Source organism: Budorcas taxicolor, chromosome 4 (assembly GCF_023091745.1).
Source record: "Budorcas taxicolor isolate Tak-1 chromosome 4, Takin1.1, whole genome shotgun sequence".
NCBI classification, from domain to species: domain Eukaryota; kingdom Metazoa; phylum Chordata; class Mammalia; order Artiodactyla; family Bovidae; genus Budorcas; species Budorcas taxicolor.
In genome coordinates, this window is record NC_068913.1 from 33,088,489 (window position 1) to 33,103,024 (window position 14,536).

At 43.8% G+C, this 14,536-nt stretch overlaps 1 protein-coding gene across 1 annotated transcript in view; it reads right to left on the reverse strand.

The window, feature by feature from the left end:
- The window catches only part of RAPGEF5 (Rap guanine nucleotide exchange factor 5), a 231,026-nt gene extending 217,197 nt beyond the window's left edge, over positions 1-13,829 (reverse strand). Inside the window, exon 1 of the mRNA XM_052638738.1 lies at positions 13,599-13,829. Coding sequence (XP_052494698.1) covers positions 13,599-13,829 — 231 coding nt within the window. The remainder of the gene's footprint in view (positions 1-13,598) is intronic.
- Positions 13,830-14,536: the final 707 nt, after the last annotated feature.

Genomic DNA, 14,536 nt, shown 5'->3' on the forward strand with positions numbered 1-14,536 from the left:
TCAGAAATTTCCTGACACTGAAGGGAATCAGACTTTTACGGCCCTTTTGACTGGTGTAAGTGTGGTCCACGTCCCAGTAGCATCAGCATCACCTGGAACTGCACAGAAATGCAGATTCATGGGCCCCATCCATGACCTATGGAATCAAAATCTCTAAGACTGGGGCCCGGGAATCTGTGTTTTAAAAAGCTCTCAGGGATTCTCATGTATGCATATGCTACTGTTTGAGGAGTCATCCTTTAGACCCCATCTTTGACATTTTAGGGAGGACAGACCACGGATATCCTATCAGAGACGTTTCAGGTATAAGGAGCCCTTGACCCTGAACTTCCTCACTACAACCTTTAGCAAGATACCAATGTCTGAGCCTCCGTTTTCTTACTTAGTTGCGGTCACTATAGCCAATAAAATCTATTTCAGCTTTTCAAAGGGCTTGATCTTGAAATCCCTCAGATTTGTCATTTCAGGAGACAATGATGATGGCAGCGATGAACACAGCAGCAGCTCACACTAAGCCTTCTCCACACAACCAGTTTCGTCTGAAAAGTGCTGTGCATTTTAACCTGCTTCCTCTCCTTCCCTGTGAGGTGGGCACTATCTTTGCTTCACAGATGTGGCCTATGGAAAAATTCAGTAACTTGTTTTGTCTGTATAAGAAAGGAATACCTACTTCAGAGCTATGAAAACAGTATGAGAAAGCATTCTGCAAATATAAAGCCTTATATAAATGACAGCAGTGTGAACAGCCAACTACTGATGAACTGACCCTGTGGAGTTTCATTAAGCTCTAACTTCGTGGGATATTCGAGGTAGATTAGAATAGGACTAGCAGGCTTCTTCTTTTTTTTTAAAAAAAAAAGTCATGTGCCAATAAGAGCAGAAATTTCAGTGTTTCAACGGGTGCTATTTGAAGATTTTTCATAACTTTGAAACAGTAGAGGAAAACAAATATTGATGCTAATCCGAATCTAAAAAATAGCTTTCCTTGATGACAAGAAACAGCAACAAACCTCTCACCTAAAAGAAGATAAAACCACCTGGTAAGCTCTCCCTAGATACAAAGGGCTGCTGACACAAGTTCTCTTCTGACTCCTCTCCCAGAATTCTGTTTATGGCCAAACAAATGATTTAATCTTCTAGAAACAAATTCATAAGCAACATCATTTTTACTCTTTTGATAGGACGGATTCTCGATTTAATCAGAATCTTCCTCCTTCAAATGCTCTTTCTATTAAATCATTATCTTCCCTCTCTAACTCCAGAGATGAGGTGAATATTAAGACCCATCTTTCCTTCTGCCTAAAACATGCCTCCAGAGTGTACTGGGGGTTGAGCTGGCATCTCAATGGAGAAAGACCTTGGCTGTACAGACAAGAGCCAAGAAATGAAAACTGGTCCCCTCTCCCACCATCAACTGCATGATAGAATACTAGCATTCCATTTTAACTCAGAAAGGTTATCTGACTTATTCACATAGCTGGTAAATGACAAAACACAGAAAAAAATGTCTTTTCTACTATAACAAAGCCAAATTCTATTTCAATGGATTGAAACAGGCATCATACTTCCCCTCCTCTCTAAAAGCAACATCACACAGTTTCTTTTTGTTCCCTACAAAAGACTTCATACCTATATATAAATTCACAACACAGTAAGATAGAATGTACCATTTGCAGTGTTTGTTCTTTACAGTCAACATTTAGAGTGTTAGACCAAGCAGAAGTGATAAGCTGTTCACCTCCCTCAATAGTAGCAGGAGAGAGCAAAACAAATTTACAGTCAGCAGCAGAGGCACAAGTGTTAGGCAGCCACAAGTACCTGCATGTACACCTCCTAACAGCTGCAGGTAAACGATCTGACAAGGTCAGATTCGACGGAACAGCATAAGCACCAACGGGGCTGGAGTGAGCTGCTAGACCAGTTAGAAAAAAATACAACCAGCTAGACTGCAGAACCTCTGGTTTTCTGGACTCTAACTTTAGAAAGGTTTGTTTTGCCTTTATTAGAAATCCTGAATTATGTTTTGTCTACAGATAACACAAATAAATGGTACAAAAAGCAAAGAAAAGCACTTTACAAGGGAGAAGCCAAAGCCTCAAGAAAAAAGCAGATAAAACATAAAAAAGATTAACTGAGTCCCAGAAGGTAAGATCTGCCAACTTCCCACACAATGTACAGTGACTCAAAGACAAAGTCTAACTCTATTGGCATTTGTGCATATTCCTGGCTGTTAGTTTCAAAAAAATAAATTCATATGGGAAGTTTACCTTTTAAATTTTATGGAAAAAAAAAAACTGAAGGGAACCAATAATAAACTTTCTATGTATATGTAATTTCACCTTCAACATTAGTTTAAAAATAATCATATTTTTTGTAGGAAAAAATTTATATGTATTCTCCTCTGTCATGTAAATCATTACCTAAGCAATTATCAGTGCTCAGATAAATTGTTAATATACTCTTCATTCAATTTTTCACACTTCACAAATAGATATGGATTTTGTTTGTATTGGGATTCCGTGGTGGCTCAGATGTTAAAGAATCTGCCCGCAATGTGGAAGATCCAGGTTCGAGGGAATGGCTACCTGTTACCGTATTCTCACCTGGAAAATTCCACAGACAGAGGAGCCTGGAGGGCTACAGTCTACAGGGTCACAAAGAGTCAGACACAACTGAGTAACGAACACTTTGATCATACGCATCATTTTACTTTATTTATTTTTTTAACAGGAGAAAATCAAACAAAAGTTTAGTAACACGTATACATGGGAAAGATCCAGAAGTGACTGACCTGCATGCACGATTTTAAAGCTGTGATTTACTTTGATATTTCGACAGATAAACTATGCAGCTACATTTAAAAAGTAAAACGTGGCTTATTGTAACTGTTTAAGACATCAAGATTTCAAGATGGCATGCATGCTAACTCTTGTCCAACTCTATGCAACCCTATGGACTGCAGTCCTGCAGGCTTCTCTGTCCACGGGATTCTCCAGGCAAGAACTGGAGTGGGTTGCCATGCCCTCCTCTAGAGGATCTTCCTGACCCAAGGATCGAACCTGAGTCTCTTACGTCTCCTGCATTGGCAGGCAGGTTCTTTACCACTATCACCACCTGGGAAGCAAATTTTAACATATACTATCAATTTCATAATAGCTTTGAAATGAAAAAAGTTATATTCCATTAAATGATCATATTAATTTAACAGACATCCCCATTTCAAAAGTAATAAAATGAAAAAGAGAAAGAGATTGCAATCAAGAAAATACATTTTCTTATTTGAAGAAAAGATACAGCAGAATAGGTAAACCTTGTAATACAGATCCAGATTTCCTGGGTTCAAACCCTGGCTCCTCCACTTACTAGGTGATCTCAGGCAATCTAGCCAGCCTCTGTGAACCTCATTCTCCACTTCAGACAAGAAGACGACAAAGAGAACATCAGTCATGCAAGGCTGTTATGAAGATTCAGAGATTAATGTTCTTAAAGCACCTCAAACAACCCCAAGAAGGTCCCTCAAATAACCCAAGATGATGAATGCTACATGAGAATTTGTTAAATAATAACAGTTATCACCACCACGGCCACCACCTCCTCCCAAGACTCACTTAAGTTTTCGCTGCATTGAGGTGAACAAATTTCCAATTCAACCAGCCAATAAAATGCTTTAATTTGGGGAAATATTTACTGACTGAGCACCTGACACTATGCCAGATTTTTAGAGGAAGGAAGATGAAAAGTAAAATAATTACAGAACCATGGTACTGCTTCTAGAAGAAAGGCCTTATAACTAGGGGTATGTGGTGACCCAGGCTTCAGAACATCCACAAGCCCTCTGAAATGAGGTGCAAAATTACACCTGCACATGCATTTTTCTAGGGTGCCACCCTAGATTCCAGAAAAGGCCTGGGGTGGGGTGGGCGGGGGGCGGGGGCGGGTGCAGTTGAGAGCTATTTGTTTCAGGTAATCACATCCATTAAAAGATAAATGGGCCAAAGCTTAATTTTAGTGAAAGACACTTGTGTATTCTCAATGACTTGATTCAACTGTAAATGGATTCTTTTACTTTGAAAGGTATGCACAGTTCCCACTTCCTAATCAGATGTTTCTTAAATATCAAACAAGTCACCATCAGAAATGTAAATCCTGGGGTATCAGAAACTCATTCTACCTCTTCTTCCAGTCTTCCAGAAAAGGAAGCTACTTGCTTTATATAAATCTCCAAGTTCACCTGCAATATGCAGCCAGTCAGTTTCCAAATCTCCAGAGCAATGGCTTCCGGAATGAGTCATCCTAAACCTTCCTGTTTCTTGAACAATGCCTGGTATTGCAGAGAGATGACGAACAGCTGCTGCTCGAGCCATCATCAAACCTTGCAAGTGGATAAAGACGAATCCTGGAAGCCATTTACTTACGACATTGGAAAGAAAATAAGCTGTGTTTTGCACTAAACTTGAAATGTCTAGGGCACCCCTCGTCTTATATACATACCACACACTAAGGGATTCTACCACTGGAGTTCCTTGGGGTACCCTTTTCAGTGCTCAACATGTCCTAATTACACCCATGTCTTAGACAACAGGGTACAGTGGCTCAGTGGCAAAGAATGGGCAGAGGAGCCTGGCAAAGCTACAGTCCATGGGGTCACAAAGAGTTGGACATGACCTGGCGACTGAGTGAGCGCACACACAGACACAGACACACACACACACACACACACACTTAGACAACATGGTTTTGCAGAAAGGCCACAGATATTGTAATCAGATAGTCCTGGGCCCCACTCTGACTGCACTACTTCTTAGCTGGGTGATCATGAAAGGCTATTAAACCTCTCTAGATGGTAATTTTCTCACAGTTGAAAATTCCTTCTCCTTTTAGAGGACTACTGAAGTTTCAATCTGATAAAGACGTGCCAGAATCCACAATATTGTCCCTGAACTTTCCCTTTTCCATACCGACTTATAAATAAATGATTTATCATAACAATAATTAACCATGGCGGGGAGGGGGGGGGGGGGAAGCCATTGATTTTAACTACTTTGCCTTCCCATAAAATCTTATAACCTCTCACAAATGACTCCTTGATAACATTGTTACTAGAATGATCAGTATTCCTAACCAGGGTTGTTATGCAACATTGAGGCAAAAAGAAAGTCACAAGCACTCAGTCATCCCCAGTGACTTTTCTCCCACCTTTTCTTCTATTTTTAGCTTCACAAGTTACCAATTACTGCCAAGTCCATTTTAGACAGTGCAGGTGTGAACCTCAGACTGTTTTATTATGGTACCAGTATTTAGACACTACCTAAAATATGCACTCTATGTTAGGACACCACAATCTTTAAAAACTTGCAAACTGACACTGCATACAAGAGCAAAATTTCTGAGGCCTAGATTTCCATAAATATGTTTATGTAAGTCCATCGGCTTAGAAGAAGCATACAGCTTGGGAAGAAAACATTTAAGCTGCAAGGTGCCCAAAGCTTCCCAGACATTGCCTCTGTTCTCAGAAAAACTTGACCCACAATGTATCTCACCACAGCAGAAGAACATGAGGCTTCAAGAGCTCAGAGAATAACGTGCGAGGGTAGACAGTAGCGGCCTTGCAACTCAAAGCTTGAGTTGGCCGGAAGTCACTGTCTCTTAAATAAGACCAACACGTGCTCTCGTATCTGATTTGACTCACCTTTCCTGGAAGACGCATGCCTCCCTTAATGACCTTTATCTTCTGACAGGCTACCATAAGCAGATAAGAAAAGAGCAAGGAGGATAAATTCACAAACTTTTTGGATTGATGAAGATAGGCCTGGGAGTTTTTTGCTTAGGACACACTGACTGCAAACTTTAATCTTAGTAACTATTAGTTACTATACACACCTATAACCACAGCACTTCCCCTCCCACCAAGACCCCGACCCCTCCACCTCAATCCCAGGAGGATCACAAGCCCTTGTGTGCTCCAATGAAAGAAAAGTTAATGTGTGGCATTATCAACAGCATGTACTGACCATTCTCAAGAGGGGTAAGGTCATACCAGCAGGTACTATAAAGCCTATGGGCATTCATTGGAAAAGGTCCTGATGCTAGGAAAGACTGAAGTCAGGAGAAGGGGACAACAGAGGACGAGATGGTTGGATGGCATCACCAACTCAATGGACATGAGTTTGAGAAACTCGGGGAGATGATGAAGGACAAGGGAAGCCTGGCGTGCTGCAGTCCATGGGGTCACAAAGAATTGGACACTACTGAGTGAGTGACACAACAACAACAATGGATTTAGGGGAAAAAAATAGACCCTAGGTCCTCAGTGCATTTGAAAGTCAATTCAGAACATGGACTATGGAACCAGACGGGCTGGACTCAAACCTCCCTTGTCCCGCCCACTCAGTGATCTTGGGCAAGTTACCTCTAGGTTTCAGTTTTCTCATTTGTGTGTGTGTGTGTGTGTGTGTGTATGTGAGTGTGGGGCTGTGTGTATGTGTGTGTGCACACAAGTGCACTCAGTTGTGTCCAACTCTTTTTGACCCCATGGACTGTTGCTTACCAGGCTCCTCGGTCCATGGGATTTTCCAGGCAAGGATACAGGAGTGGGTTGCCCTGTCCTCCTCCAGGAGGATCTTCCTGACCCAGGGATTGAACCCACGTCTCCCGCATTGCATGCGGATTCATCACCATTGCACCACCACCTGAGAACCCCCTTCCTCATCTGTGGAATGCAAATAAAAGCATCTAACACAGAGGCTTGTAGTGACCATTAAAGTTTATACCAGAACCTGCAAGGCACATAATTAAGTGCTATGAAGAGTTAGCACTGATTTTAATTTAAATACAAGGAAGAAACGACATGCTTTGCCTATGAGATATGTGTATAAAATGACTATAAGTTGGCCATACTGGTATAACTTAGAGCAGAACATGTTTCTCAATCAACAAAGTCTTATTTCCAGCAGAAGAAGGTGGTAAGCCAGGCCTGAAGCATTCCAGCTCAGACACAGGAAATGGGCAGCCTTGTTCTTCTTTGAGAGGGAGTCGGACATGACTGAGTGACTTCACTTTCACTTTTCACTTTCCTGCATTGGAGAAGGAAATGGCAACCCACTCCAGTGTTCTTGCCTGGAGAATCCCAGGGACGGCGGAGCCTGGTGGGCTGCCATCTATAGGGTCGCACAGAGTCGGACACGACTGAAGTGACTTAGCAGCAGCACCAGGGTGGGATTCAATCTCTGGGTTGGGACGATCCCCTGGAGAAGGAAAAGGCAAATATCCACTCTGATATTCCTGCCTGGGAAATCCCACGGACAGAGGAGCCTGGTGGGTTACAGTCCATGGGGTTGCAAAGAGTTGGACGTGACTGATCACACACGCGTGCATCAGGGTACAGACTGTAAATGAAAAAGAAAGAACTTCCAGTTTCTCAGGTCTGAAGAGCCACCGAGACCCTGCCTGAGTGAAGAGTGCCTGAAGGAAAGAGGTCAAGGCAGAGAAGACTGATCCAGAGGCCGAGAATCACAGGAAGACTTGGGTGAACAGTCAAACTAGCACAACCGGTGAATCATTGTGACTGAGTTAAGTGAGACAGATTTCAAGGAGATGAAGACATGGTGGAACACTGCAGAAAATATTCCAGCAGTCAAAGCCCAAAATAAGGCAGCCCCAGCACTCCGACAGTATATATAGAAAGAGGGAATGTAGCTACCAGTTATTTCATTAGAGGGAAAAAATGACAGTCTTAGAAGCAGCCTGATGAGAAGAATTTTTAATGAAACGAAAACTTAAGATGAAAGACTTAAAAAGAAGGTTAAAAAAAAAACTCTACCACTATGAGAGGCAAAAGTTGAGGGACATGAATGGTTTTCAGAAGACAAAAAATCAGAACTCCTTGGGAAAATGGCTGATTTGGAGGCTGGAGCAGGAAATGGGAAAAGATACGCTTAGAATAACTTGTGCTGAAAAGAAAGGTATCAGAGACTACTAGGGCCTTTTAAGAAGTACGCAGGAGATACGTATAAACTGAGCATCGAAAAGAATATTGCCTTCAATGGATTGAAACAAATACATTACAAATGTAATGTATTTACAAACAACAAACAAATATGAGATCTTACTGATACTTGAAAAAGAAAAAAACTCACTGGTTGTTAGGGCATTAAATCATAACTCAGAAAATTGATAAAAGGGAAAAAAAAATCAAGCCTTTCCCTTGTCCTTCCTATACAATCTTTTTTTCAGAAGACCCAAGTAGTTCATGAGAGTACATTGTGATTTTTCTTTTTGAGAGTAAATTCTTTATAGTCAGAATTCCAACTGATAAATGCAAGAGGAATGTTAGATTTAGATCATCATTTTGCAACCTCTAATGAAATGGATCTAGGTTACAACTATCAAGGATGGTACAATCATTAGGTGAAAGGTAGAAAGGTAAGTTGACCCCACCTGAACCCACTGATTGCTCTTGTGATCTCACGCAGGGACGCATTCAGGCGCCACGTCTCTCGTGACGCGTGCAACAGACTATGCACAGTAACGCCTGACAAGAATGCTGCCCTTAAGTCTGGGCCTGATCAAGCCGCCCCACCTTGCTGCCAGATTGCAGCAAACACGGAAAGTAAATGAACAAGCTAGGCAGCGCCACAAGAAGTGACCCCAGATGTGGACATTCTACTTGACAAATGACCTGCTATCTCCATCGCATCAAAGGCATGAAAAAAGAAACGGGGAGGAGACGGTTATAAAATAAAGTAGATTTGAAAACCTAACAACCAAACACAATGCAGGGACCTTAATTCCTGGTTGCAGCCAATCATAAGTGAAGAGACATCTCTGAGAAAAATATGGGAATTATGTTAAGGGAGTATTATTAAAAATTTTAGGCAAGAAAGGCACACAACTTTTTTTTTTTTTAAGGAACAAAGTCCTTATCAGAGATGTGAACTGAAACACTAATGAGTGAGATGACATAAAATTTAGGATTTTGTTCTAAAATGCACCAGTCCCCCACAAAAGAAAAGTGGGGAAAAGAGAAGTAAGTGAAACAAAATTGGTAAAATGTTAATAGCTAAAGGTGGGAAGTAATTACATTGTTCTCTCATAATGTCCCCAATACAAAGTTAAAAAAGAAGATGAAATGGTTTTGGTGTAAATTCAATATGTGCCTTATCTTACCAGTGATTTTTTAGCAGGTAGCTAAGAAAAATCTAGTCATTCCACGTGGCCTAAAGAGGTGCAAAGAGTCTTAACCAGCTTGCATTCTGAATTCAATATGACAATAAGTGACTGAACCAAGGAACCAGAAGTTCTATAGTAACAATCGAATATCAGCTTACATTTTCCCAGTAAGAGACAGCCTACAAGCCACCTGGGTTGGGCAACACAACTCACAAAGAGCTTATCTGATGACAGTTGATGTCAGATTGTTAAGATCTGTGAGAGCCCAAGGCAGCATGGGCAAGGGCCACACGGATTCCTAAATCAGATCTTGGTCAATACAGAAGTTGCAAACTTTCCTACCAACTTGTGTAATACACAAAGCTACTTTCTTACCAGTAGTAATGAATCTGTGCTAACTTGTCCCTATAATCACTCAGCTGTAATCTGGAAGTACAGCTCATGACATAAAAAACTGAAGGTCCACAGAAAGAGCTTAGCCATGATTTACTTGCATTAGTATCACTGTCCTAACCAAGGGGCTAACCACATGACCCCAGGTGTTTACAAGTCACCCACTGGTTTGATACACACTGCTTGTGTTTTTCTCTTTCCTTCAAACACTTCTGTTATGGACTGAATACTTGTGCTCCCCAAAAATTAATGCTGAAGCCATAAGACCCAAGATGCTGGTATTTGGAGGGCATGTGGGCGGTACTAAGGGTGAGATAGGTCATGAGGGTGGTATCTCCATGATGGAATTAGTGGCCTTATAAGAAAAGGAGAGAGATGGAAGAATCAGAACAACAACAACAACAAAATTCTAAAATGTGTATGAAAACACAAACTCCAAATAGTCAAAGCAGTTTTAAGAGAGAGAACAAAGCTCCAGGTATCACATACCCTGATTTCAAACAATTTATATTGCAAAGTTACAGTCATCAAAACAGTATGGTACTGGTACAAAAACAGATACACAGATGCCAGTACCTGTATCAAAACAATGTGGTTCTGGCACATAGAGAACTCAGAAATAATGGCGCATTAATCTATGACAAACGAGGACTATACAACAGAGGAAAGACAGCCTCTTCAATAAATAGAGTTGGGAAAGCCACAGGCAAAAGAATCAAACTGGACCACTTTCTCACACCATATACAGAAACAAACTCAAAACAGATTAAGGACTTACAAACATAAGATCTGAAACCATAAAACTCCTAGAAGAAAACATAGGCAGCACACTCTGGTATCAGTCTAGCAATACTTTTTTGGATCTGTCTCCTCAGGCAAGGGAAACAAAAGAAAAAATAAACAAAAGGAACTCCATCAAACTAAAAGGCTTTTTCACAGTGAAAGAATCCATCAACAAAACGAAAACTCCCATGCAGCTTACTGAATGGGAGTACGTAAATTAGTTGCAAACGATATACCCAACAAGGAGCTGATCTAAAATATGCAAACAACTCATACAACTCAACATCAAAAACAAAAATAACCCCACTAAAAAAGAAAATGGGCAGAGGACCGGAAGGGACATTTTCCCAAAGAAGACAAGCAGATGGCCAACAGGCATATGAAAAGATGCTCAACATCAGTAATCATCAGGGAAATGCAATCCAACACCACAGTGAGATATCGCCTCACGCCTGTCAGAATGACTATCATCAAAAAGACAACAAACAACAAGTGCTGGTGAGGACACACAGGAAAGGGAGTCCTCCCGTACCACTGGTTACAGTTATCGTCGGCACAGTCACTATGGAAAACAGTATGGAGCTTCCTCAAAAAATTAAAATAGAAATACCATATGACCCACGAATCTCACATGTGGGTATTAATCCAAAGTAAACAAAAGCCCTAATCAGAAAAGATATATGCACCCCTATGTTCTCTGCCACGCTATTAAAACAGGCAAGATATGGAAGTAAGTGAAGTGTCCGCTGATGGATGAATGGATCAAGAAGATGGGGTATATACATCCAATGAAAGATTACTCAGCCATTAAATAAATGAATTCTTACCATTGGTGACAACATGGATGGATCTAGAGGGTACTATGTCAAGTGAAATAAGCTAGAGAAAAACATACTGGATGATCTCACTTACATATGGAATCTAAAAACCAAAACAAAATGAAAGTAGACAAAGATACAGAGAATAAACAAGTGACGGGGGTGGCACAAAACAGGTGAACAAGATTAAGAGGTATAAGCCTCCAGTTGTAAAATAGATAAGCCATGAGGATGTCATACACAGCATAAGGAATATGGTCAATAATACTGTAATAACTTCGTATGGGAACAGATGGTAACTAGGATTACATCATTACATCATTTTCTAATGTACGCAAAGACCAATCAGTATGTGGTACACCTGAAACTAACGTCATATTGTATGTCAACTATATTTCAGTTTAAAAAACGAAAAAAGCGAAGGCGATCTCTTTTCCTCCACAGGCACCAAGGAATGGTCACATCAGGGCATAGAGGGAAGGTGGCTGCCTACTGGCCAGGAAGTGTTCTCACCGTAAACTAAATAGGCTGGCACCTTGATCTTGCACTTCGCAGCCTCCCAAACTGTGAGAAAATACATTTCTGTTATGTAAGTCCCTAGTCTATGGTATTTTTTTATGGTAGCCTGAACAAACTAATACATATTTCACCTATTTTTCTCTTTCTTTCAAATACTTTCCAACTCCTTTGATGGGAAGGTTCCATGATCACAAAGGTGGTTCCAGAGCCAAAGGAGGGAAAACAGTTGAAAATTATGGGTTTCCAATGCCGGAAAACTTGACAATCTTCCCCCAGTTAAAAAAAATAAAAAACTGGCCATGCACTTATGAAATGTATTTGGCATGTCCCAAGGAGAACTAATACAATATTAGAACCAAAGAAGGGCTAATAAAGTATATCTTATTTGAAGTAACCACATTCAGAATAATTAATAAGAGTAAATATGTATTTTGGTAAGGTACACCACAACATCATCCCAGACAGGGGGAAGTTCAAGCCTCTGTGCAGATGAACACTCCAGATCTATTTACAAAGAAACCCTGGACGATCCTCCTCACAGACTGCCTGGCTGCCCTCCTGTCAGCCGGTATTCTGTGCAGTGAAAAAGTAACTGTCAAGGGTAACAAGAATACAATTTAACATACTTTCCCCTAGACTCCTGGAAAGTCTCTAACTCTGATTTTTGTGTTTATTTAGCTATCATATCTTTGGGACACATTTCCTCACTTTCTTTGTAGGGAACCCTGCCACACGGTAAGGTCATTTGCGGTAATTCCTAAAATCCCCTGGTCATTTGACCTAAAGATGTCCTATTACTGCTCAGCTAATCCTCAAAACATCCTTCTAAGGTAGATCATGTACAGTCATCTCTACGTGGGAAGAATTCTTAGGGAAGGAGGTACAAATCCTAGAAAGGCCGAAGACTCAACATTGATTCAGACCCTTTTCCTGCCCAAAGGAAGCCATACCAAACCCAGTGTTTCTCCCTAAGACTCAAGTTTCACAAACCTATCCTTCAAGAGCTGGAAGTCCCCCAGCAAGATCTTTCAAGGCCAACAACTACGACTTCTTTTAAAATTACAGACCAAAATATCTACCTTGTGGTTCCTTCTCGGTAAAGTCTCCTTAATGATGCAAAATTTTTTAAAGCTAAGTAAAACCTCCCAAAGTTGCCCAGGGCCCTGGTGAGCAGGGACACCGGTAAGTCAGTAGTGCCTGCTGAGTGACATGAGAGATCCCAGGCCGTCCCGCTTCTCTTAACCACAAAACATGTCTGACCTGCTCCGGCCATTAGATGCACTTAGAACCCAACAAGGGACACTCCTCCACCAGGAAATCCTACCGAACACACCAGCAGGAAGTCAATATTTAAGATTCTGGGGGCGTCGCCGAGACCTAAGTGCTGGCGACTGGAGAGCCCAGAAGCTAAAGATCGGCCCGGAACTTCCAACTCCGGCGTCGGTCCCTCGGCCGTGGCGGCGGCCAGAGCCAGTGTCGGTGCCCAAAGCTTGCAAAGAGGCGTCCGACACCGGTGCACACGTCTCTTGCCTCCTGAAAACTGAGGTCCCGCGCTTGGGGCCTTGGGCTCGCTGTCGGGACAGGGCCGGCCGTTAGGCACCGGACACCTGCAGCTCCCCCTCTGGAGAAAGGCAAACGGCCCTTCTTCCGGCGATGCTCACGGTCCCGCTGCCAGAATCCAGGTGCGCTTGGGCTAAGTCAGGTGCACCTAGGGGAGAGGGAAACCGCCGCTCCGCGGGGGGCACCCCACGACCCCGCTTTCCCGGGGCCCTCTTCTGCCTAGTCCGGCACAAGCGCCCCACTCCCGGCACCTCCCCAACTTCCAGATGCCTTCCTCGGCCGCCCCGGAGGGTGGGCGCGGGCTCCACGTGCGCTCCTCCCACGCCCGTTCCGGCCGCGCAAGACCCGGCCACTCACCCGGCCCCCGGCGGCGCTGCGCTTCCTCCGCAGGGTGAGCCCGCTCCGCAGCAGCGCCGGCAGGTCCCGCAGCCGCGGCCGCGGAGCCACCGGCAGCTGCTCGCGCTCCGGCTCGCGCGCGCTGGGGCTGCGGCGCAGGGCGCCGTCCGCCGCCGCCACGGCCGCCACTGCGGCCAGAGCCGGGCTCTCGCACGGCGGCTGCATCTTGACGGAACCCACGGCCATCCTCATGCCCTGACGGCGGCTGTGGCGCCGGCGGCTCTTCCCCGCGCTCGCCTCCGCGCGCCGTCCGCGCCTTCGCCAGGCAGCAAGAGGGCGCGACTGCGGCTCGGGCGCGGGGCGCGCTGCCAGCCGCTGCCCATTGGCGCGCGCCGCGGCCCCCGCCAGGCTCAGCCCCGCGCGCCTCCCCCTCTCCGCCCAGGTGCGCCCGGCCCCGCCCCGCCCCGCCCTCCCCGCGGCACACCTCCGCCTGCGGACCCGGGCCCCGCAGCCACTCCCGGAACCTCGAGCACCGTCTCTTCCACAGGTGCGGGATTCCCAGAATCCACCACCGAACCCACTCCACTGCCCGCCCCATCCCCCTACTCCCTTTAGGCTGAAAAGTCCCACTTCCCCCCCTTTTCCTGCATGCCGGGCTCGACCTGAACTTCGACCGGAGTGAGCTAGGAAGTGGGGAACACTACCACCCCGCCCGGGCGCACAAGGTGGGGTTTTTTTTTTCCTCTTCACTGCCTGGCCCTAAACCGTAATTACTAATCCCAGAAATGGTTTTCGCCTAAGAAAATAGGGTCTGTATTCTGCTACGAGTCAAACAGCCCCCACACTGTCCTCTCCTTGGCACATTCATCATTAAAGTCTAAAACTTTTGTTCATTATGATAGGTGTTGAGCAAAACAGATGCAAGTCTGGTGACCTGGAGGTGATTCTCTGTTAACAAG